The 24190-nt window shown below is 57.4% G+C and overlaps 1 protein-coding gene across 1 annotated transcript; it reads left to right on the top strand.

Annotated features, from left to right (window-relative positions):
* Positions 1 to 18457: 18457 nt before the first annotated feature.
* On the top strand, positions 18458 to 23740 carry LBX2 (ladybird homeobox 2). The gene is made up of 2 exons (XM_053402277.1): positions 18458 to 19309; positions 22831 to 23740. Exons 1-2 carry the CDS (start codon positions 18991 to 18993, stop codon positions 23301 to 23303), a joined length of 792 nt encoding a protein of 263 aa, XP_053258252.1. The 5' UTR covers positions 18458 to 18990; the 3' UTR covers positions 23304 to 23740.
* Positions 23741 to 24190: the final 450 nt, after the last annotated feature.

The following is a 24190-nucleotide window of genomic DNA, read 5'->3' as shown; positions in this document are numbered from 1 at the left end:
CGCCCCCGGGGGAACGGACGGCGAGGGGAAGGACAGAGAGAGGTCAAGGAGCCCTGGACGGTGCGGTCCAGCCAAAGGCGACTCTGGGGTGCGGCGCGCATCTCGCTTCAGGCCGAGGGAGCCGCGTTGACCAGGCTTGTCACCTCTGGCTGGCGGCGCCCTCGTAGAATCCTAGAAGTATAGAGTTGGAAGGGACCTCCGTGGTCATCTAGTCTGACCCCCTGCAAGGCTAACATGAGCAGGAAGGCGGGGCGGCAGGCGCTTGATGCCGAATGCGCCGAGGCAGGCTGTGTTTAAATGATTACATAAAATGCTTTATTTGTAGTTGCATTGTATTCTAGCTGCCACAAACAATGCTTTCGGCGTGTAGCCAGTATTTTCCCACGGCCCGCTGCTTCCCCCTCGAGGGTGCGGTACCTTGTGAAGGAGTTTCCTGCTTGAACGCGAGTTAAGTCACGAGGCAGCGGCGAGAGGAGCTGGAAGCGGAGCGTCTTTGCCAGTGTTTAGATATGCAAATGAAACCGCTTGCAGACACGCAAAGAATTGCAGGTAGCCGTCGGTCTGTGCGTATTGGCCAGCAGGAGGGAGCGGGAGGAGCAATATTTTGATTTTTAGCTGGAAAGCTACTTTTTAATAAAAGATGTTTAAAGGCTCACTTTGGGACCAGTGGGAGAAAGGTTGTAAGACTGAAACCAATGTATCTTTTGTAACATTTAAAGGTAAGTTATGCAAGCAAAGCTTTAAGAAACTTATTTATTGTAGTAAAGATTTGTTTCTGCGCAAGATTCAGGTCAGAGGTCTTCTGTTGGCCTTAGATCTCACAGACTGCCCCTGTCCACCGGGGCTCAGGGTCCGCGAAGCCCCTTCCCGTCGCTTTCTCAAAGCCCCCGAGTCCGGCGAAGGCGCGTGGCTCTTCTGCGGGACGCGGACACGCGGGCTGACGATCTCCCAGGCTGCTTTGCTTGGGCTTTCAGGATAAGCTGGGCGATGAAGCTGGTCATGGGCCAAAGCGAGCCCCGATTTCCCTCCAGACAAGACTCGCTTTTTCAGTTGTTGGTTTATTCCGCTTGTAAACCGCCCGTTTGCAGGGCGCTTAAAGGGAATACTGTACATAACAATACAAATAAACCCGGAGCTGTGTGGCGTAGTGGCCTGAGAGTCGGGCTAGGACCTGAGAGAGAGCAGGGTTCAAATCTCCACTCGGCCATGGAGCTTCCCGGGTGACCTTCGTTGCCTCTCAGCCTACCTCGCAAGATTGTTGTGGGAATTCATTGAGGGTGGGGAGAACTGTGTGCGCCACCTCAGGCTCCTAGGAGGAAAAGTTGGCATATTAATGCGACGAACAATTAAGCAAACAGGAGCCAACTGCAGCCAGCAGATCCGCAGGAGATAGACGCGCCGTCTGAAGGCTGCGGCCTGGCCCTTGTTTCCTAGCAGGCGCCGTCGGCAAGAGATGCGCGCCCGGCGCAGCCTTAAATCCAGGCAGCGGGGGATCTCCCTGCGAACCGGGAGCGCACAACCCCGCGCTGCTACCGCCCTCGCAGCAGGAGCATCTCCGCACCCAGGGACGTGTTCGCTCCCTGCTCGCTCCCTCCTTCCCTCCCCGCTTTTGCTGGGCGGCCTGTTCCTGGCCGCAGTTCAAGGTGTTGAGTTTATAAGCCACTTTTATGAGGGGCGGCCTGGCTTCTCTCAGGATCACCCCTCGGGCTCCACCGTTGCTCGCGAAGGCCGGCGAGGCGTCTGCCACGGCTGAACTGACCCGGCTTCACCCCTTCTGGGTCCTCGAGGAAGGAAAGGGTTTCTCTAAGGAGAATCTTCGAAGCGCTTGGCCTCACACTGGTTTGGTTCCACTCCGGGGACCGACCGATCCAAAGATGCAACCCTGGAATTGGGGGCGGGACCTATTGGTACACGACCCCATTCCTTTCAACCGGGCTTGTCTAGCAGCAGTCGCGTGGATCGGATCCTGTCTTGTCACAATAATTTAGGACGCCTGGACGTTGGCTGTTTAAACACTGAGCTCCTCAGGGAACCTTTGCGCGCGGCAAGTGCGGACAGAACAAGAAGACGCGAATGGAAGGGATCTGGGGAAGCAGCCGACCTACACCAGAGACCCCGCCCCAGTTTAACGAGGACAACAAACATCGTGACCACCACCCACCCTCTTAGGCCAAGTCCCCTCGGGTCGGCCGCCTGCCTGCTTCTTAGACTCTTCCAAGCCCTTCCTTGTGCCAAGTGAATTCAGGTCCTGCCTTGTTCCGCCGTAGATTTTTTTTGGGGGGGGTGTCAGGGAACCCCTTTATGTTTCGCTCCCCTTCTGCAAAAGGAGGAGGATATTGGCTAGCCAACTGTAAAAAAAGAAAATGCATTAGAACAATAAAAGTGCAAACACTTTTCAACAAAATTAAGGGTGAATAAAAAGCGAGACAAACACTCAGTTGCGCATCACAAATAAAACTGATGAGACGCCCGAGGGGTTCGGGGTTTGGATGTGGCTGTCAGGCGGGGGAGCAGCAAGACTCCAAGACTTCTCCCCGCCCGCCCCCCAGTTCCACCAAGCAGGGCGTGGGCAAGAGCACGGGAAGGAAATGAAATACAGTGGTACCTCGGGTTACATACGCTTCAGGTTACAGACTCCGCTAACCCAGAAATAGTGCTTCAGGTTAAGAACTTTGCTTCAGGATGAGAACAGAAATCGTGCTCTGGCGGCGCAGCGGCAGCAGGAGGCCCCATTAACTAAAGTGGTGCTTCAGGTTAAGAACAGTTTCAGGTTAAGAACGGACCTCCGGAACGAATTAAGTACTTAACCCGAGGTACCACTGTTCGTACCCTATTCGCAGAGCCCCCGCGAGCAGCCAGCCCGCTCCGCAGAAAGAGGTGAGCTGGCCTCCCCGGCTTGATGTCAGCGGGATGATATGGCTGCGCTGCGGTGGCAAGATCTAAGCAGCCAGGCAGCAGAACAAAGCGGGGGGGGGCCTCTGCCTGAAACAGCAAAGCCAGTTAACCTAAGAGCCAAAGGGGGCCTGTTCTCACAGTGGCCAACCAGATGCCCCTTATGAAAAAGCAGCATGCAGGATTTGCGCACAAGAGTGCTCCCAGCTCCTGCGGATCCCAGCAACAGGCTTTCAGAAGCACCGCGGTCTCCAGCTGTGAAGGTAGAGCGCACAGCTTTCCTGGCCGTGGATAACCTCCAGGAATCTATAGAATCCACTCTTAAAGCCATCCACGGCGTGGGCCATCACTGCCTCCTGTAGGAGCGAGTTGATGCAGACCCCCGAGTGGTGGGCCTGGGCCACGGGCCTTCCGCTCCTAGGAGGGCCTGTGCTGGCGTGAGAGCCGGAGCCCAGAATCGCCGCCGCACCAGGGAGAGATTAAGCCGGTCCCGGGCCTGCTGCGCCCCGGGCACAGATGCTATCCGCCTGAGCCTAACCGCACGGGCGGAGCTGCGGGAGGCTCTGGACCACGAGGGCGGCCAAGTGTCGCCTGCTTTGGCCAGGGGCCCCAGAAATGAGCCGGGCAGAGCCTTTTGGGGAAGCAAGGCAGCAGCAGGTCCCGGGCCCAGTGCCCGCTGGCATCTCCCGGCGGGGTTGGGAGAGACTTCTGCCTGAAATCGTGGAGAGCCGTTGCTGGCAGTTAGTGCAGACAGTATGGGGCTAAATGGACTGGTGGTCTGATTCAGTATCCTTCCTGTATTCCTAGCTATCTAGCTGGCGCAGAGTGGAGAGCCCTTCGGCTCCTGGCCCGGCGGAGAGGGAGGCGGGAGGCTGCGCTGGGCTGTCCCAGAGCCGCCGGTGGGAATTCCCCGCCGGCGCTGCGGAGGAGCCGGGATCAAAGCCGCCGCTCGTCTCCGCTGACCCCGCTGGCCTCTCCGCAGCCTCGGAAGGCGTGAAAGCGGCTGTCTTTGGCGAAGCCTGCTGTTCCCTCGCCGTCTTATTGACAGCTTAATTTTGCGCCCAGCCATTCCCCTTATTAAAGGGAAATTCATTTGGAAGCAATTTCCATCCGAAAACAGGCGCGGCCTTCCCGAGCCCCCCCGGCTCAGGGACATAATTGAATTACACCCGCCAGATCTGCATTATTGAAATGGAGCCGCTAAATAATAGATGAGCCGGGGGCGCGCGCGCCGTTGGCACCGAGGGAGGAGGCCTGTGCGGAAATGCGCTTCGGCTGCATGGCTGCCCCGCCGGGTGCTCGGAGCTGCGCGCTGGCGGGCGAGCAAATGGGAGCTCCGGGACGCCCCCTCCCGCACCATCTGCTGGGAAGGGGCAAACGGGGCTTGGAGTGGCTCCTCCCCACCGCTCTCCACCTCTAGCCAAATGAGCCCTCAAAGGCTGCGAGGTGCCTAGGAGTCAACACACACGTGTGAACAGACACTACGTCCGTGTCGGCAAATCAGCCGCCGTTGCGAGGCAGGGGAGAGAGACTGAGATGGGCTCCTTCAAGCTGGGATCCGATCCTTGCAGACAGCACCTGCGGAGAACAAGGCGCAAGGCCATCCCCGGCCTTCTCTGCCTTAGCTGTGATTCCTGCATTGCTGGGGGGGTTGGACTAGATGACCCTTGGGGATCCCTTCCGACTCTAGGATTCTCTCCCACTTCTCTGCTCGCCCAGTGGCCAGACTGATGCCCAAAAGCGGGGCCTGAGCGCAGCAGCAGCCGAACTCTCCCCGCCTGCGTTTCTCAGCCACTGGCATTCAAAAGCACGTCCTGCCTCCGACTGTGGACCCAATCCATACTTACTTTTAGTTAGTTGGTTTATACCCCCACACACACACCTCGCCCCCCCCCCCATCTAAAGGGCAGAATCACCTGCAAGTCCTGGAAAGATACCAACCCCTTCTGCTCCTCTGACCCCGAAGTAACGGAAATAGATTTCTGCCCAAGGGCTGGGATGCTGCTCTTAGCTGAGTCGTTCCTCCTCGGAGAGACGGGGGTGCTTCGCAGGCTTCGTCTCCTGGCCCCCCAAGGAGGCTGCCCGGTCCTGGAAGCAGCGGGAGCGGACAGTTCTGCACATGGAGATCCGAGCTTTGCGACTGGAGGAGGAGGAGATGGAGCAGACCTGAGGAGGACCTGGGGACAGGTCACCAAGCCCCCCCCCATCCCGTGGAGCCCAGCCTGTCAACGGTCTCATGTTCAGAACACCCCTCCTTAGAGCATCTTGAAAGCTGGTGTGGCCCTGACAAGAGTCCCACCTCCCGTTATGGAAATATGTGACATAGCCAAAGATGAAGGAAGGGGTTTGTTAGTCTCTGTGTGTGTTTGGTCTTTTTTCTACTACATATTTTGTGTTTTTATTTTGTATTTTTATGTTGAGAACCGCCCTGAGATCTACCAATGAAGGGTGGAATACAAATTGAATAAATTACTAAGTAAAATAAAGATTATTGGCTGTTCTTGTTGAGTTCTACTTGGACTGGGAACTGGGAACCAGCTGGCAACCAATTCCATCCTCGTTCCCTGATGGGTTCCATCCTGCCTTGGTGTGTGTAACTGTCTTATTCCAAAAGGTCTTCAGGAGATGAGGTAGAAGAATTATTTAAATTGGGTTGGACTAATAATAATAATAATAATAATAATAATAAATAATTTTATTTATACCCTGCCCTCCCCCGCCAGAGTTATTCTCTATTGCTGGGTCGCAGTTTTAAATGAGTAACATGAGTAGCTTTGAAAATACTGTATTTTAATCCTTCACTGTTGTTTTAAATGGTTTTTATTCATGTGGTAAGATATAAGGCTGGCCCAGACATAACCCAGGAAGCTATCTTTAAAATACATAAGACTATTTCTCTGTCCTTGTCCATGGAGTTTTCTTGGCAGGGATACTGGAGTGGCTTGCTGGTTCCTGCTCCAGGTGGATCACGTTTGGGCAGAACTCTCCACTATGACCTGTTCATCTTGGGTGGCCCTGCACGGCAGAGCTCATAGCTATAGGTCATATAGCTCATAGGTCATAGAAAAGACCCTGGTGTTGGGAAAGATGGAGGGCACAAGGAGAAGGGGACGACAGAGGACGAGATGGTGGGACAGTGTTCTGGAAGCTACCAGCATGAGGGAGGCAGTGGAAGACAGGAGGGCCTGGCCTGCTCTGGTCCAGGGGGTCACGAAGAGGCGGACACGACTCAACGACTAAACAACAATTTCTCTGTCCAAGATGCACCGTCCTCTTCCTCTGCCTGGCCAGTGACTCTGCAGGGCTACTTCAGGCAGAGAGGGGGGTCCCTTCCCCATTTTCCCCAAACTGATCTCATAAGCTATATAACAGAGGGATCAAACAAGGGTCCTCCGGCCAGCCCCCCAGCCCCCACCATAAAGATACAGAGAAAGATAAATGCAAAACACCTCCGTGCTCATCAAGGAGGCAATCAGCAGCGCGTCATGGGAACAGCTCCGCACAGGCGCAAGCGAGTGTACCTACCTAATCAACACTGCGTGCCCCGTGGGTGTTGCACTGACACACAAGCCATGTGCTTTTGTTGTATTTGAATTTGATTATTTCATTATGGGAAATCTCTTTGGGAGCCAGCTGGTGGAAGACAGAGCAGGAGAAAAATGGAAGAAATGAAATGGATCTCTCTCTCTCTCTCTCTCTCTCTCTCTCTCTCTCTCACACACACACACACACACACACACGGCAATTCACATGAACATGCGTGCTCCAAGACAAGCAGTCTTTAACATGCACAGCCAAACACAAGCACACAGACACACAATGTTGGGGTTTTATTATTTATTTGTTGATAGGAAATTTCTGAGCATTTTCTGCTTATGGGCTGGGCAAACCTCAGCCTCCTTCAGTAACTAGCTGGGACATTGTGGTGCCCTGAGACAGAAGGGTTGTGTGGTACCCATTCATTTATCACTACGCTTCTCCAAAAGGAGAGGTGCCAGGGTCAAGACCTCTGACTGGAGTGCCTTTGTCTTGTGACCAGCAACGTGAAGCTAAGCCACAAGACAGAGGAACTCTGCACATACCCAGAGGCACCCGTTGCATGTTCAGGAGTGCCTGCATTGCTGAGCCCAGCTCAACCCTGTCTCAAATTACACCTTCAGGTGGTTGTTGTGGAATGTAGAACAGTCAAGTACAACCTTTTCCTGCAGCCTGGAGTGGACACCCAGGGAAATGTGGCTCCAGGCAGGAAGAACTTCCTGTCATACCTGCTCTGGATCTTCCTCCCACTGTGTGTGACCAGGTAGATGGGCATGACCCTAGCTGACCAGGTAAAAGGGCTGGCCATGCAACCACCTCTCTCTTGGCCTCTCGCTCTCCTGGCTCAGCCCTCACACAGGATGGAGCCCCCAAGCAGAAAGCCTGAGATGTAGCTCCGACTTCTTTTCACTGTAACCACAAGATAAAGCCTGCCTTCAGATTCCTGCTGTGAACTGAATGTGAGTAAAACTTTATTCTTACTTTTAAAGAAGATTGTGCTGTGTTATTATTAGTTTAAGAGGGGAATAAAGGTGGATTTACCAGGAACAACCCAGACTGGATTGCTTAATTAAAGGATTCAAAGTTTGTGAGGAGGGATAATATCCAAACAATATATCCTCTCCTACCATCCTTAACATTTGTCCTGTTGGGCAGCACCCCTGATAAGTTGAAAGGGGGCCTAATCCATCTAGAACGAGCTCATTGCATGCATTCTTGGAGTCCTTTTGCTTTTTGGCTTTGCAGGGCAACCCCCCCCCCCAAAAGGGGGTTTTGTTTGCTGTGTTTCCTCCATTGCAGGATTTGGCCTTCAGGGTCGCTTCTGACTCTACAGTTCTACCATTCTATGAAATCGCAGCTTCCTTCCTGCTTGGCTTCACACAAGCTCCTTCCTGACCCAGATAACGCTTTTACATCTTTCAGGCACACCAACCACCTTCCCATTCAATCTGAATCAATGTCTGTCTGTCTGTCTGTCTGTCTGTCTGTCTGTCTCTCTCTCTCTCTCTCTCTCTCTCTCTCCCACACACACACCCATGTGTGTTTCACACCATGTGTGTTTAACCTTGTCTGGGGGATCACCCAGGAATTAGTGTGGGTACATATCCTCTTGCCCCTTTCCAGCCACACTGCCACACTGCCAAGTGCTCCCATTGCCAAGTCCAAGAGAGATCGTAAGGCATCAACATCACGTATGCCTAAAGGTCAAAGGGATGCCGGCAGGAGCATGTGAGCACATGGAGGGCGCAGCACACACCCCGACATGTCCTTTGGTGGGCACCTGGCTGCTCTGGGTGCGGCCAGGACTCTGTGCCTGGGAGACCACGCAGGAAGCGGCTGGGCCATCCCAGCCAGATGTGCTGGGGCTTTAGAGCCCCTTTTCATAGCTGTCAAATCAAAGTGGGGGGGAGGGAGGTAGACAGGAGTTCCAGCATCATGCTCACAGCAGCTGGATGGAGTCCCAGGGTTGCTTGCATCTGTCCCATCAATCACAGCAGGGGGGGGGCGTGGGCAGCTGTGAGGGCCCACCTGCCTCTGCCAGCCTCGGCTCACTTGCCCCTGAGGCCCAGGGCTCCTGGTGGCCAGAGAAGCTGCAGGGCAGTTCCCTCTGCCTAAGACCTGCTAGGATGGCTTCCAGGGATGCCCCCCCCCCCGCTAGCAGTCACTTGAGAGGGAGGGGGGCCACACGCTCTTGGCCTGGAATCCTTGTCCCCAAATCCCGGGTGCTGGGTGAGTGTGAGGCTGGCACTCCTGAGTGGTGAGGCAAAAACACTCTGCACATGCTCAAGGCATGCATCCAAGATCACATATCATGCTATGGAAAACCACCTGCAAATGATGATAGTTTTCCAATGAAGAGCCATCATAGAATTGTAAAGTTGGAAGGCACCCAAAGGGTCGTCCATGCAATGCAGGAATCATCATCATCATCATCATAATTTATTTATACCCCACCCATCTGTCTGGGTTTCCCCAGCCACTCTGGGTGGCTTCCAACAAAGATTAAAAATACATTAAAATGTCACATGTTAAAAACTTCCCTAAACAGGGCTGCCTTCAGATGTCTTCTAAATGTCAGGTAGGTATTTATCTTTTTGACATCTGCTGGGAGGGTGTTCCACAGGGCGAGTGCCACTACCGAGAAGGCCCTCTGCCTGGTTTCCTATAACTTGGCTTCTTGCAGCGAGGGAACCACCAGAAGGCCCTCGGAGCTGGACCTCAGTGTCTGGGCAGAACGATGGGGGTGGAGACGCTCCTTCAGGTCTACTGGACTGAGCCTAAATAACAGCCAGCACCATTCTCGCCCTCCTGGGAGCCCCTGACGTGGGTGGGCCTGTGGCAGTGGAGTCACGGTGGTGGCAGAGACCCTTTCGCTGGAGGGGGTGAAGATGTGGGAATGTTCAGGGAGGCAGGAGAGGATATATTGTTTCATTATATCCTTCCCAACTTGTGTTAACAAGTTCTACAACTTAGCAGAGTTACATTCCCCTTTTAAACTTACACAGCGGATAGGTCTTTGCCAGGCTTGCATAAGCCTCTAAAATAAGTTTCCTGGTAATTCCCCTTTTATTCCCTCTTAAAAAGAATAGACACGACACAGTCTTGTATAAAAGTATATAAATTAGTTTACTCACATTCTGTTCACAGAAGGATCCCAGAAGGCAGACTTAGGTTATAAAATGTTTACACATGGAATCTATCCCATAAAGAGATAGTTCCTTTGTCCTCTCAAGCAAGCATCTCAGGCTAAGGAGATGTTGCTACTTCAAGGAATGCGGTCAGAGAGAGAGATGGCTGCCTCCCCTGTGCTATTTTGTTACCTGCACAGGTGAGGTCAGGCCCACCTCTGGTCACATGTAGAGGAAGTTTGTCCCAGCCCAGGAGGAAACAGGAAGTTCTGACTGGCTGGTCCAGACATCCCCTTTTTATGTCCACTCTAGGAATGTTGTATTTGACTGCTCTGTGTTTCACACCCCACAGAAGGTGAGGCCTCTAGGCCAACTTCATGAAGCCCCTCCAGCTCCACCCCAGCTTGAAGGCACCTAGCCTCTCCTGCTCCTGCCCCAATCCTGCCCCTTCCACCACTTGCTCAGGCTATCCCCTTCCACACACCCCACCACAATCCCTGGCACAAGTGTGCTTGTTTAACCATTTAGGTAAAAAAGGTAAAGTACGCCTGGATGGTTAAGTCCAGTCCAAGGCAACTATGGGGTGCGGCCCTCATCTCGCTTTCCTTTTCAGGCCAAGGGAGCTGGCGTTTGTCCACAGACAGGTCATGCGGCCAGCAGGACTAAACCGCTTCTGGTGCCTCGGACCCTGACAGAAACCAGACCGCACAGAAACGCTGTTTCCCTTCCTGCCATAGCTGTACCTATTTATCTACTTGCACTAGTGTGCTTTCGAACTGCTAGGTTGGCAGAAGCTGGGACGGAGCAACGGGAGCTCACTCCATTGTGGGGATTTGAACCATCGACCTTCTGATTGGCAAGCCCAGAGCCGCCCGCCTTCCAGCTCCAACGGGGCATCCACACTTAGCCTAAAACTAAGGTTACAAATAATATCGCTTATATACAATTACGTCAAGAGCCATTGTTTTAAAAGTCCTGATCCAGGGGCCCTTCCACGGCGTCTTGGTCTTCGCAAGGCGCTCCTCCGTTCACTTAAGGAAGTGCCTGCAGAGCCCAGCTAGTCCCCGCGCTCTTGACAACTGAGATTAGCACACGCGCACGCGAGCACACAAACACACGCATCTAAAGGCCTGGGATGGAGCTGCTCGCCCCACGAGCACATTCTTCTCCATCACTTAACTCAATTTCCCTGTCAACGCCCCAGATAAGCTGGGAGTGGGGACGGCGGGGGGGAGAAGATGCTGAAGGAGAACCGGGGCGGGGGGAGAGATGCAAGACCTGCTGAGAAGGAGCTGGGGGTCTGCGAGGATTTCGCTCTGCAGCAATTTCCTGGTGCGTGTCACAGGGCATTATGCGAGACGGTGTGCAGGGCGGCGGCGGGGGGGGGTCGAGGGGGGAGTGTCTGTACGAGGCAAGGAGTGGGGAGGAACCAGGGAGGGCAAGACGAGCATTTGACTCTCCTTGCAGGTTGAAGTGTCCCTGTGAACACGCCCCGAGTCCCCGTATAACGCCAGGGCGGCGAAGACGCCTCTTTCTTCCAGAGGTTGCGCCCCGCCTTAGTCTGCTGCAGAAAAAAAGGGGGAAGAAGGGTCTGTTGGGCCTTCATTATGGCATGAGGTTTTCATGCAATCGCGGGACTGTAGAGTTGGAAGGGTCCCAAGCGGTCATCTAGTCCAACCCCCTGCAACGGAGGTTTTGTGTGCTTCAGGTGCATCTGGCGGGGCCTTAGACTCCCCGCTGGGTTGTGGCCTCAGCTGCAGCGGCGAGACAGAAGCCGGAGGGAGGCGCGGACTCTTGGGAGGAAAGTGGCTTGTCGGTCCTTTGTCTCAGCGAGACTTCCTGGTCAGAGGCAGGGCTAAGAGCGGAGGAATCGCGGCTCAGACGCGGCCAGGAAGCTCCGGGTGACCAAGAGACAGTCACTGTTTCTTAGCCTAACCTCCCTCACAGGGCTGTTGTAAGGAGAAAAGAGAGGGAGGTGGACAACACTGAGCTGTTTGGACCACGGCTGAGAGCCCGTGTGGCATAATGGCTAGAGAGACCTCGGAGTCAGTCACCATCTCTTCGCCTAACCTCCTTCACAGGGTTGTTGTGCGGATGAAATGGGGGGGGGGAGACCATGGAATCACCTTGAGCTCCTTGGAATTTAGAGGTGTATATAAATGTAGTAAGTACATACATACATAAATAAAATAATAACAACAATAGTCTGGAAGAACCGTGGATCTGGCCCTGTGGCGGGTGCCAGGCGATGCCCGTTCCTCACTCGTAAGAAGTCGATCTCTTAGTGTGGCAGCGCTGTCCTCTGGAACTCCCTGCCCCTTGACAGCAGGCGGGCTCCTTCCCTGCGCTCTTTTCTGCGCCTGCTAAACGCATCCTTGCTTAGACACACCTACTCAGGTAAAATGTTGGTGTTGTTTTCTTATGATTTTAGTTTTTGGGTGGTTTTAATTTTTCGAATGTTGCTTATAACTGTTTTTATCGATAATTTTATTTTTCGTTCTTTTTAGAAACCACTTTGAGGCTTTTTACAATCAAGCAGAGTATAATTTCAAACAAACAAACAAACAACCCCGTTTCCTTTGCTGTAGGGCTAGCAAAGAGGCAACCCCGGGCGAGCTGGACTTCCGCTGTGGCTTAGAAATCTTTCCTGGGCCTGCCTTTCCCAGAGCGCCTCCCCTGGGCTGTCCCTGAGGAGTCCCGAGTCAAATCCTGCGCGCCACCCGCGCCCACAGCTCTCCTCCCGCAGAGGCGCCGAGGAAGGTTCGGGCGCTGGACTGGAAGGCGGCGACGGACGGATTGTCAGTGCTAAGGAGGGAGATAAGACGGCTAAGAGGAGCTCTGTGGAACCAGGGACAGAAGGGATCGGGGCCACCGGCGAACAGGCCCCGACTCACTGGGCAAGGGCCCCTCGCCAGCCTCCAAGGCCCCACTGCAGCAAACAGACGCGCGCCGTCGGAGAAATGGTTTATCCGACGTGCGCCCGGCAGCCCTTCCAGGCCTCTGGCTTCGCTCGCGGATAAAAACTCTCTTAGTCCGCCTTGTCAACCAAGACGCTCCAGGCGCCAACATTTTAAAATCAGCAGCGTTAAAAACAGACAAACGAAAACTAATACAGGCGCTAAAGCAGAGAAGCGAAACCCTGAGTGGAATCCGGGAGATCAGCTTGCGCGTAAACCGCCAAAGGAGGGGATGGATTTGGTCGCGGCGCCCAGACGAGAAAGGCCCCGCTGCGCCCCGACATTCGCCGCCCTGCATGTGCGACTGCAGCCGGGGCGGGGGGCGGGAGGGAGCCGGCGACTGCAGGCCCCTGAGCAAGCAGCCAGCCCGGCAACCCCGCCTTTATCTCTCTCGCATTTCGTTGCAAACGTCCACACGTCTTTTCGGCAACGGTAAAGTGGCGCACGGCTGGCGAGGGGAAGCGGGAGCAAGGCCGACTTGTAGACTTTGCGCTTTGGGTGGCTTTACCTTGGACTAGATTTTGGGGTGCGCCTGCTTTTCCCTGCCCCCTCCCCCTTCAGAGAGGACAAGAGGCAGCGGGGGTTCTCCTACGCGGTCTCCTGAGGCCGCGGCGGATCTGTAGCCCCGGCGGCGGGCTCCCTCCTTCCTGGCTCCGCGTCAAAACTCCGCTGCCCGCGGGACTTTCGCACCTCCCTTCCTCGCCATATGGAGCGCCTCTCTTCCCCAGTCTCGGTTCAGCGGCCTTCCACTCTCCTCGCTCCGCATCAGGATCTCCAAGAACCTACTTCTGCGGCAACAGATGCAAATAAAAATAGCGTTTGCCTTTCAGAACTGATGCTGCGCATCTCTACGCCAGGAGCCGCCTCGCCTTCCGCGTTGTGTTAGCCGCTTGATGGGGCTTTGCTGGTTCTTCTGCATCCAGTGCGCTTCTGGCTGAAGAAGCATTTTGACTGTATTCTGACCGTCACCCACCCGCTCGGAGAAGTCTTGGGATCGGAGCCTTTGGCGGCCAGGAACGATGCGCCTTCGAGCTGCCGCCGGTCTCGCTCAGGGGACTCTCGGAAGGCAGGAGGAAGGAGCAGGCGAGGGAAGGCCCGGCGCCTTTTCACTCCTGCGGCTTAGCGCGGGTCTTGAGAGAGGGGTGAACTATGGAAAGGGAAAGCAATTAAGAAAGGAGGAAAGGGAGAAAGCCCAGCCGGCGGCGCTTGCCAGACTCCGGCGTGGCTTCGCTGAAATTCGGGAGCAAAGCGGAGCCGGTGAGGCAGACCCGCTTGGAAGGAACCCGCGAGGGGCGGCGAGGGAGGCTCTCCTGGCGTGAGAGATTGGGGGGGGTCCTCTCTTTCCAAAGGAGCCTCCCGCCCCTGTTGTCCAGAACCATAAGGGAGTTTCGCCGGTTGGGAAAGGAAGGCGAGTTCCTTTGGGATCGACTCCGGAATGTACGGAGGCCGGAACCTGGAGCGCCCCGCCCGGGAGACAATGCCCCGTCCTCCCGCTTACTCTTGCGGTGCCTTCACACCAAAGTCAGCCCCTCCCCGGTTCCGATCCTAACGATTTTCATTCCCCACCCTCCCAAATTTCAATTTCCAGGCTCCCCTCCCTCAGCAAAAGCAGATGAGGCGACGCGCTGGGGATTGTCCCGACATGAAAGTCACCATCTGGCGGAGCGCTCTCCCCATCCGCCGCCCCCCGCTCCGCCCGCCCGCGCGGCTGTGGCCACGGCGGGCTCCATCCGCTCCTAATCGCTCGTGTAAACGGCCCATCTATCACGGCGAGCGGGGATTAAAGGCCCCCGAGCGGAGGGGCGCGCAGCCCGCCAGGCGCTGAGTGACAGCTGCGCTTAACCACTTCGGCTCCGGGGTGGGGCAAAACTTTTAACAGGGTGGGGGGACTATAGAGGGGGGGCTCTAACGCAAGAAGCGAATTTATTCGGGGTGGAAGCCTTGGGGTCCGCGGGAGGAGCTTCCTCACCTGCTGTAAGCGCTGGGCCTGATCCGAACCATGGGGGGATCTGTGGGCAGAGGAGCCCCCTACCACACCGCATTGCACCCCCCAATACCTAGGTGATTCTACGCGGGGAGCTCCTGCTTTCATTCTGGGGTTTTTTGGGTACGTGGCTTTGCGCGCGACGGTTACAATGATCTCCGAGAGACCTTCCTCCGACGTGAAATGGCGCCGAAGGGTGGTTTGGGGCCTGGCCAAGCCTGGAGCCCGTCTCCAGGTTTCTTGGGGGGAAATGGGGAGTAGGAGCCCGACCGGGTTCGGGCAAAAGGAGCGGAACCTCAGCCACAGACCATCTAGGCCTTCCGAAAGCCCGGGCAGGATCGGGGCCGATTCCCCTTTGAAGGCTGGGCCGAGAAGAAAAGGCAACCGGAAAAACGGGGGGGGGTGTACTGCCTTATTCGGGTTGCAGCTGACAATTTTATTTCTTTAATTTTTTTAAAAAAAGGTTTTCCAAACCTTTACAGCTCTAGAAAGAGCATGCCGCACCCCCTTACCTGACGGATTCTTTCTAACTTTCCAAATATTTATCTTCTATAGGTTTCCTTTGTTCTTTGTTAACCTAAAACAAGCAAAAGATTACATAAGGGACCAAGAGACGATAGAGGGGTGGAAGGCGGCTCCATCCGACCCCTTTCCAAGCGGGAAGGGGCTGGCCCGGCTTGGGGCTCTCCTGGGTTGGCCCTGAGCAGCCACGACCCGGCCGCCAGCGCCTTTCTCAGGCCCGGGCAGCGCAGGACGCCGCCTGCGCCTCACACCTGCTGTTCCACCCGGCCGTCAGGATGCGGGGTCGGGCAGCGGGGTCCGCGGGACTGGGAAACAGGGCGTCGGAACCTCGTTCACAGATCAGGCCCGCAGCTCCGCCGCCCGACACGCGAGGAGGCCGGGCCTTCAGTGCCTGCGCCGGCGAGCAGGGAGGCTCAGAGACCCTCGCGCCCTAGGCCGGTAAGCTGAACGTCTGTCTAGAGACTCTAGCCTAGACGGTGTTCTTGCGGGGCGGCGATTATCATGCGAAGGAGCATTCTGCCCCGCGGAGGTTGTACCTTCCTGTTACAAACCCAGGGCCACTTTTATCCTCCTGAATGTTGTGAAGGGAATGGGAAACAAAAGGCGACTTCTGAATCTTGCGGGGTTTCTGGCTAAGAGGCGTCTTATGGTCGCCTTTCGGGGTGATTGGAGGAGCAGGCAAGGGGGCTGCTGGCTCTGGGATGCCCGGGGGCAACTGGCCACGTTCACACGGCCAGAGAGGCCCTCCACAAGTGCTTTGCCGTGTCTCGTGTGAACGCATCCGCCCCTTCCCCCTTCTTTCCTCCGGCCTCTTCTGTGGGCAGAGGCTACGGCTTGTAGGACGAACGACTCTCTTGGACTTTGCCAGAAATCGCGCGCCCACACCGAAGAAGATGCTATGGACTGGCTTGGGGCGAAGAAGGTGGTGGAAGTCGGTCGCAGGGCGGATGCGGAAGGCGAGCGGAATGCGGACGGCCCTTGGCGAGCGCTGCCAGCTTCTCCTGGGCCTTTCGCGCTACCTCCGGAGGTGTGAGATGGCTCTGGGATATATTGATGTCCGTGTTCCGTTTCTCTTCCGCCCATCGGCGAAGTCCTCCGGGCAGAGGTTGGGTGGCCATCTGTCCAGGATTCCTGGATTGCAAGGGGTTAGACTAGATGGCCCACGGAGGTCCCTTCCAACTCTCCAATTATATGATTGTGCACCTACATTTGGGGTGTAGATGGGAGGGACGGGATTTGCCTGCCCTCCCCCCACCCCGTAACCTTCAGAGATACCGCCCCCCTTCCCTCTTTTTCTGCTGCTTGCGCCGTGGGCTTTCCCGGGGGTCTTGTGCCTCCTTCCGGCCGAGTCCGACCGGCTACAGGGGGCCCTCGGTGCGCGTCCACCGGGAGCCCTTTGCGCGCAGGCGAACCCGAGGTTTGGACAGGACGGGCCTGGCCTCTCAGCAGCTGGCTGTGGAGGGGGACAGGCTGGGAGGGAGGGAAGGAGAGGGGGGGTTTACAAGCGTGCGGGATCATGGAGCTATTTGTATGAGGCTTTTACGGCCGGTCCGGGCAGTGAAACTCAAAACCTGCCCAAAGCCCCGCGCTGCGGGCCTTAATCACTCCCAGACGCGGCGCTTTTATGGGCCATTTAGAACTGGGGAGGCTATAAAACTCCAGGCAGTCGAGGGGGGGTTAGAATAGTCGGGGTGCATCCTGGAGGGGAGTGGGGAACCCCATGGAGGCCCCTCTCTCCGGAGAGGCCGGGCTAGCCGTCGGGGGGAGGTCGGGGCCGCCCAGCCTGTCTACAGACTCCCCTCCCCAGCAGGCGGCCCGCGGGGGGCTTTGAAATGCTCTTTATAGCGCTTGGGGGGGGGAGCCGCTTTTTATGGCTCCCTTTACGGGGATGTTGCACGTCTGCCTTGCATTAGCGGCGGGGGTGGCGAAGGGGCCTAGCGGAGCGCCCAGCTGGGCCGCAGGCGGCGAGGCAAACAGCCGGAGGGCCCGATCCACCAGAGACCCTGGGACGCCGCCGAAGCCGCCCTGCACCTCGGGCGGGGCAGCGAGTCGGCTCGCTGGCAAGAGCGCAGGGGAAGAACCGGAGGGTGGAGGGCCGGAAAGGGGGAAGAAGACCCTCAGCTGGCCTCGATGGGTGGGGAAGGAGGGCCCGGAGGGCACACAGGGAGACGCGAGGGGCAAACCTGGAGCGAAGGCAGCGTCTCGCCAGTCTCGGATCCTCCGGGCCACGCACGTCAAGGGCGCCCGCTGAACAAGCCGGAGCCGGCGCTGAGCGAGAGCGGAACCTGAGGGTGCGCAAGAGAATAACAGCAGGAATAGCACGAATAATAGTACTACTACCAAGTGTACTACTGATAGTACTACTACCAATAGTAACAACAGTAACAACAATAGCCATAGTGTTAATAACAAAGCACATCTTCAGCAGCAGCAGCAGCAAGAAAATTCCGTGTTTCCCGAAGGAGAGCGTGGAGTGGCTCTCGCGGGGTGCGAAGCCTGCCTTTCTCTTCCTTCCTTTCCCTTACACCAAGCGGAGGAAACCCCTCCGTGGCTCTCTAGGCTCTGGAGGAAGAGAAACCGCTCCCCGAAGTCCCCGCGGGACTATTTCGGGGCCGCCAAGCTGGTGAAGGCGCAGCAGTTGCGCGTAATTGCGCGGCGAGGTAAAACCAGAGTCCCGAGAACAATAAGCGAGGCTGCCACAAACCACCGAGGGGCATTTAACTGGAGGGTCGCCGCCGCCCGAAGGAGAAGCAGCCGGAGGGCCCCGGAAGAACCCGGCGCTTCTCCTGCTCGGAAGAATCCTCGCCGCAGAAGGGCGACTGGCGATTAGGAACTGCACTCGAAGGAGGGTGACTATCTCTCCAGAGGGGAAGGCCGCAAAGGGCGCCCCACATGCTGGTCAAGGAAGACTCCCCTCCTCCAAAGCAGACCCGATCCAGGCGGCTCCATAAAGCTCCTGGAGAGAGGCGGGGTGGGGGGGGGCGTGGAGAGACAATGCCAAAACTCAGGGGGCTCCTTGAGCAGAGACACTTGCGGCAGCTTAAGACAATTGCCAGAGATGAGCCCGCAGGGGGAGGCAGGGTCCTCTATCGCCCACCCCAGCTGCCCTTCTTGTATCTACAGCCAGTTTGGCAGGGGGCGGTGGAAGGGTCTGGAAGGAGCGGGGACCACCGCGGAGCACACATACCGGGAGCTGGAGAGGCGAGGCCCAGTGTGATAAGCCGAGAAGGGGCCAGCCCAGAAGGCGCTGCTTCACAGCCGAAGCTGTCCTCGGCTTGGGGAGCCGGAGAAGCTGTCGGGTCAGGGCCCTGGCGGAGGCCTAGCCGCTCCCGCGACGCCTCTTTGCTCCCGGGATCGGGGCCGCCAGCTCAGCGGTGGAGCCGAGGGAGCCCCCAGGCAGGCCTGCGAGCAAAGGCAGAGCCGCCGGGCGGTGGCCGCTTCTGCAAGGCGGCCGGAGAAGCGGGGACCCCCTCCCCTCCCCGCGTCCCCCCCACTCGCTCCCCCCTCTGAAACTTTGCTAACACTTCCGCGCTGGCTCCTCCTACCCGGGTGCCCAAATGATGGCCCTGCCTGTGCGTCTTTAAGGCTGGAGCGCCCGGGCGGACTTGGCTAGGACTGAACGGGCTCACCGGCGGCCAGAGGCAAGGAAGACCCGACGGGACGCCCCCTCCCCAAGCCGCGCCGGGCGAGGCCAGGCAGGGGGATGGGCCGCGGGGGCCCTTGTGCGGCGCCGCTCTACTCTTAGGCCCGGATCCAGCGGGCAGCGGGGCGGGGGGGGGGAGAGAAGAGGAGCTTCCGCGCTCAAAGCTGGAGGGGGCGGCTCAGAGCGGCTGGCGCGCAGAGAAAACAACGCCGGGGGACCTGCAGCAGCAGCAGCACCATGACCCCAAGGGGGTGCTGAGCCCCATCCCTGCTCCAGGAGAAGCTGGGGGGCTCCCTCCCACTCCCTCCCGCCTCCCTCCCGCGGGCCATGACCTCCGCTAAGGAAGGGAAGGCGGCCCCCGCGCTGCCTCAGCCGGCCACCGAGGAGCGGCGCCGGAGCCCGCTGGACCAGCTGCCGCCGCCCGCCAACTCCAACAAGCCGCTGACCCCCTTCAGCATCGAGGACATCCTCAGCAAGCCCTCGGCGCGCAAAGCCCCCGCCGCCCGCCTGCTGGACAAGGTCGCCGGCTCGGCCGGACCTCCCCGCAACGGCGTGCCCGCGCCCGCCTCTCCGCTCTGCGCCCTCGAAGAGCTGGCCAGCAAGACCTTCAAGGGGCTCGAGGTGAACGTGCTTCAGGCGGCCGAAGGTAAGGGGTCGGGGCGAGCGGGAGAGGAGAGGCGGCGGCGGGGCGGCGGAGGGCCGCGCTTGCCTCTTCCGCTCCGAGGGGTGACCTCCTCGGGGGCTCTCGGCCACGGGGCTTAGGCAGGCTCGGTAACGAGGCGGCACCCGGGGCCACCTTCCCACAAACGCTGCTGCGAAGCGAAGGAAGGGGTGGCCCTTCCCCTGTCCGGAGATTTCTGGGGCAAAGCGAAGGGCGAGGCTCGGACCCTCCTCCGCGGTTTGGGAAGCCCAGGAGCCGCCTCCGGGGCTGGCGGGTGTCCCAAGGAGCCGCCGCTGCCCTCGCCTTCCCGAGAAAAGCGCGGAGCTCCCGGAGGCGAGGAAGAGACTCGTCCGCCGCTTTCCTTCGGAAATCCTGAGGCGGAGGTCTAGCGGCGTCGGAGGCGAAGGGCTGGTCCGCCCAGCCCTCTTTCCACAGGGTCCCCCCAGCGCCAGCGCCGCTTCCTCCCCTTTGGCCTTTCTAATCATTTTTTTCCTGCCCCGCAAGAATCCGCAGCCGGTTAAGTCAATATTATGTCAGCGGCCTGGATTTGTTTATCTGTCCCGCTGGCTCCACTTGACGGGCAGAGTCAGTCCAGACCGCGAACCGACACTCAAACCGCCTGCGCTCCGAGGACAGCAAATGGCTGCCGCGTTGGGTCTTTCAAAACTAGACCGTTTTCTCTCTTTCGGTCCCGCCCGACGAGAAAGAAAAATGCCACCTGCCTAAACGGCGCGAATTCGTTTCTGGCGGGTGCTAAAGTTCGTGGCGGCGGTTGGGTTCGTTTACCGCGCGCGATAATTTCTCCTTGCTGGGTTTCACACGACTGCGATTTAATTCTGCCTTCTGCTTCTGTAAAGTGACCCCCCCCTTCCCGCCCCTGCAACACACCGAGAGACACTCTCGATTCAAATTAGCCGAAGGATGAACGCCGAAAAACGGCCCCGAATCGCGTTAAACCACAAAGGGAAACGCGCTAGTTTGTTCGGGGCCGTTTGCTCCGATGTCCAGGAGAAAAATCTGGGAGTCGAGCCGGTTGGAGAACGGCCGGATAATCGAAGTGGGCACAGCTTTGCCCGGACCCCCATCCCACAAAAAACCCCGCCATTTAACATCCGGTTCCTCAAAGGATTCCACCACCCCTCTTTTTAAAAAATGTTATTGAGAGTGAGAGACAACATTTCGCCTCCACTTTTCCGGGGAGCTGGACCTTCCAGTCGTCGCCTCGGCTAAAAACCTTTCAGGCCGAGCGAGCAATTTTCCGCCGGAGCCCCGAATTCAGGAAGGTTGTTCCTGGCTGAGCCACACTTCGCAATAGTCAGCCGCCCAATTGCGCCCTGGGCAAAAAGCGAGTGAAGGCCCCGGACTCTCCTTCTCATCGCTTCTCAAAGGTACCCAAAGAGCCGCGTGGAGAGGCGCAATCGGACATTATGTAATTAGTTCAAATTAATTATATTAAATCATATTCTTTATATTTTACAATTTCCCGTATTTCTTGGGGTGTTCCTCGCCAGTCTTTCAGCTTAAATTGCTTACAATTCCCCAAAACCATATTTCAACTTAATATAAATATGAGGGACCATGTTTCAGACGCCTCTCTCCCCGCGCCAAAATGGGTAATATTTGAGTTCCTTTTTTCCCAAGGAACCCGGGAAACTCTCTTTTTTTCCTGCGTTGTGAAATTAGCCGGGCCTCACCAGGTCCCGTTCGGCGCCCTTCGGGCAAAATTCTGACTAGCCAAGGGCGAGGGAGGCGGCGGGTGTTTTTCTTCTAATCGTGAAACAACAGAGCTTAGGAAAGCGTCATTTGTGAATGGTGGGGTGGAAAATGGGACAGAAAGAGAATTTAAACCCATTTCAAATCCAGGCTTGTTGCTCTTTTTTTCAGGGCGTTTTCAAACTTTCAGTTTAATACATTTTTGCATTTTCCCCAGCTGAAGTGCAAATCATGCGTCGGAACAGAATCTCAATAAATTAAATTGAAATTAAATTCCGGCGCATGGAAATGGGTTTACTTTCTCTTTCTGTCCCACTTTCCACCCCACCATTCACAAGTGACGCTTTTCTAAGGTATTCGCAGGGCGCTCAAACAGTTCACGTGTACAAATTCGGATTTCAGACCTGGGAAAGGGAAAATAGAGCAGCATTTGCGAAAATAGCCGACAGAGGAAAGCAGGATTTGAGCGCAGCGCGCAATTAGTGTAAAGGAGCCATTAGTTTGGATGAGCCCATCCTGAAGAGAAGGGCCTGATCCTGTGGATTCACCCGAACGGATTAATTCTGCGAGAGGTAATAGGGTTTCCTGGAGGGGTCCGGCTTCTCTGCTGTGGGCCGAATCGTTTTAATTCTAGACGAGGCCCTCGCGCGGGCTCAACCGCAGCCTGGTCTCGGGCAGGTCCCTGGTCTCGTCACTCCCCCGCCCTTAAGGTCCTCGTCCGGGACCAGAGAAGACCTCTTGTCCCTCGGCGGCGGTCGGGGGGGGGGGCAGAGGGTTGCCCCGCCAGCAGCCGAGGTCAAGGGTCCCGCACTTCAGAACAGCCATTTGGTTTCATTACTGCCTCCTGCGCGCCTTTCTCAGAGGTGGAAAGGAGAAAGGGGAAAATAGAAGCAGGAGACTTTCGCTCTCCTTTCCCATCACACAGTCAGCACGAAGAAAGAAAGAATCACTGCTATACGGTTGTAATTATTATTACTATTATTACTATTATTTATCATATTGTTAATATTATCCCCACCCTTCAGGATAAAAGTGTAGCAATTATTCCTTGATCTGGAATTTTGTTCCAAATTTTAGTTTGGTGCCAAGCAGAAATCTCTCTCTCTCTCTCTCTCTCTCTCTCTCTCTCTCTCTCTGCCCCCCCCCGCCAGCCCAGTTCTTTGGGACAAAGGTCGGCGCCTTGACCGCCTTTGCTTCGTTGTGCGAGCAAATGGCCGGGGCTTCCAGAGTCTGGTTTTCAACAGAATGTTATCACCGCCTTTGAACAAGGGCGGCCGCCCAGCACAGTCCCTCTTTGTGCTCCTTCGCTCGCCCTTCCATCCCCACGAGAACTGGGTCCGCCTGACTGAATGGGGAGAGAGGGGAGGCCGTCGGTTTTCCAAGATGCTCCGCGTCCCGCTAGCACCCTGGGCTTCCCGCTCGGCGCTTCAGCCTCGGGGCGGGGAGGTTAAGCTAGAAGTCGCCCGTCGTTCTCCGGGCGCCCCCACTGCACTCGCTGGGTTTCGGTTACCGTCGGGTCTTTTGCCCTGCGGCCAGTATCACGCTTTCCTGCGCCCAAGGGGAAGAGGTCTCTCCCGACCCCAGCAGAAGGGATAGCGAGAGGCCTTGCCAGGCCTCCAGGCAGAGGAAGCGGCCCTTCCAGCCCTGGTGGGGTAGCTCTGGAGTCCCCCCGACGGCTGCAGGTTCTTTGGCGACTCCAGACTGGGCAGGGCAGGTGCGGGATGGGGGGCGCTGGCCTTATGCCCGGCGGGGGCGGCTGACCGCGAATCCTTCTCATCTGCTTCCCTCTGCAGGCCGGGACCCGCTGGGCGCCTTCGGGCCGCGGCAGCAGTCGAAGAAGCGTCGGAAGTCGCGCACGGCCTTCACCAACCACCAGATCTACGAGCTGGAGAAGCGCTTCCTCTACCAGAAGTACCTGTCGCCCGCCGACCGGGACCACATCGCGGCGCAGCTGGGCCTCAGCAACGCGCAGGTCATCACCTGGTTCCAGAACCGGCGCGCCAAGCTGAAGCGGGACTTGGAGGAGATGAAGGCCGACGTCGAGTCGCTCAAGAAGCTGCCCCCGGCCGCCCTGGAGAAGCTGGCCAGCATGCCCGAGCTGGAGCCCCAGCCCCAGCCTGCCCGGGCCCGCGGGGGCAGCCTGCCCCGCGCCTCGCCCCCGTCTTCGCCCGGCGCCTCGCTCCGCGCCACGGACCCCTTCTCCGACGGCGAGGACGACGACGACGAGGGCGAGGAGGAGGACGAGGAGATCGACGTGGGGGACTGAGAGCCTCGCGCGGGGCCAGCCCGCTCCCCCAGCATCGAACCAAGGGACCGGGGTTGAACCATTGGACCCCGTACCTCCCTCTCTTTCTCCCGCCTCACCGCCAGCAAAGGGGCTTGAGACGGCGCCCCAGCCCAAGAACAGAGAGGCCCCACTTTCGACGTCCTGCACCCCAATGCCCTGACCCCCCAGGACTCCATTCACCCCGCTTTCCCTCCATCTTTATCCGCCCTCCCCGTCCATTCACCCCTTGCCCCGTCCCCGCCCTGCATGTCGTCCATGCGTTGCCCGACACATCCCTGCCTGCACCTCAGACCCGCCCCCCCCCGTTATTCTGGCCCCAGCTGACCCCACCCCGTCCTCCTTCTTCGGTCACTGGCGTGGGAGATTTGGTGCAATTTCTTTTTCTAAAAAATCAATTAATTTTATTATTATCATTATTTTTCAATCGTGGTTTGGTCCCTGCTGTGATCTCGATTCCTCCCCGCCCCCGCCCCGTCCCCGTCCTTGCTGTTTGCCTTTCCTCCATGAGTCCGGACTGGGACACCCACCCGGAGGAAACGGGGACTGTGGTAGGGGGGGCGTGTATTATGGGAAGGCCGCATTTAGTACATTCCAAAAGGGGCCCCCCGACGGCTGGGCCTGGAGCTCTGGCGACTCCGCGAGGACCCACCCCTCCAGGGAAGGGGGGCTGCCTTCCCTCCCAATTTGGGGTGGGGGTAGCTCCCCCAGCCTTTCGCGCACCCCCACCCCACCCTCAGTTCTCCGGCTCTCTCGGTCGTGTGTGCGTGTATATATTTTGAATAAAAGGACACACCAGACGACGCTGCCGGCTTACGAAAAACTGGGGCGGGTGGGGGGCACTGGGGGGATCCGGGCGGAGAGGGAGC

Source organism: Podarcis raffonei, chromosome 9, assembly GCF_027172205.1.
Source record: "Podarcis raffonei isolate rPodRaf1 chromosome 9, rPodRaf1.pri, whole genome shotgun sequence".
NCBI classification, from domain to species: Eukaryota; Metazoa; Chordata; class Lepidosauria; order Squamata; family Lacertidae; genus Podarcis; species Podarcis raffonei.
This window is presented reverse-complemented; position numbering and strand designations above follow the sequence as displayed.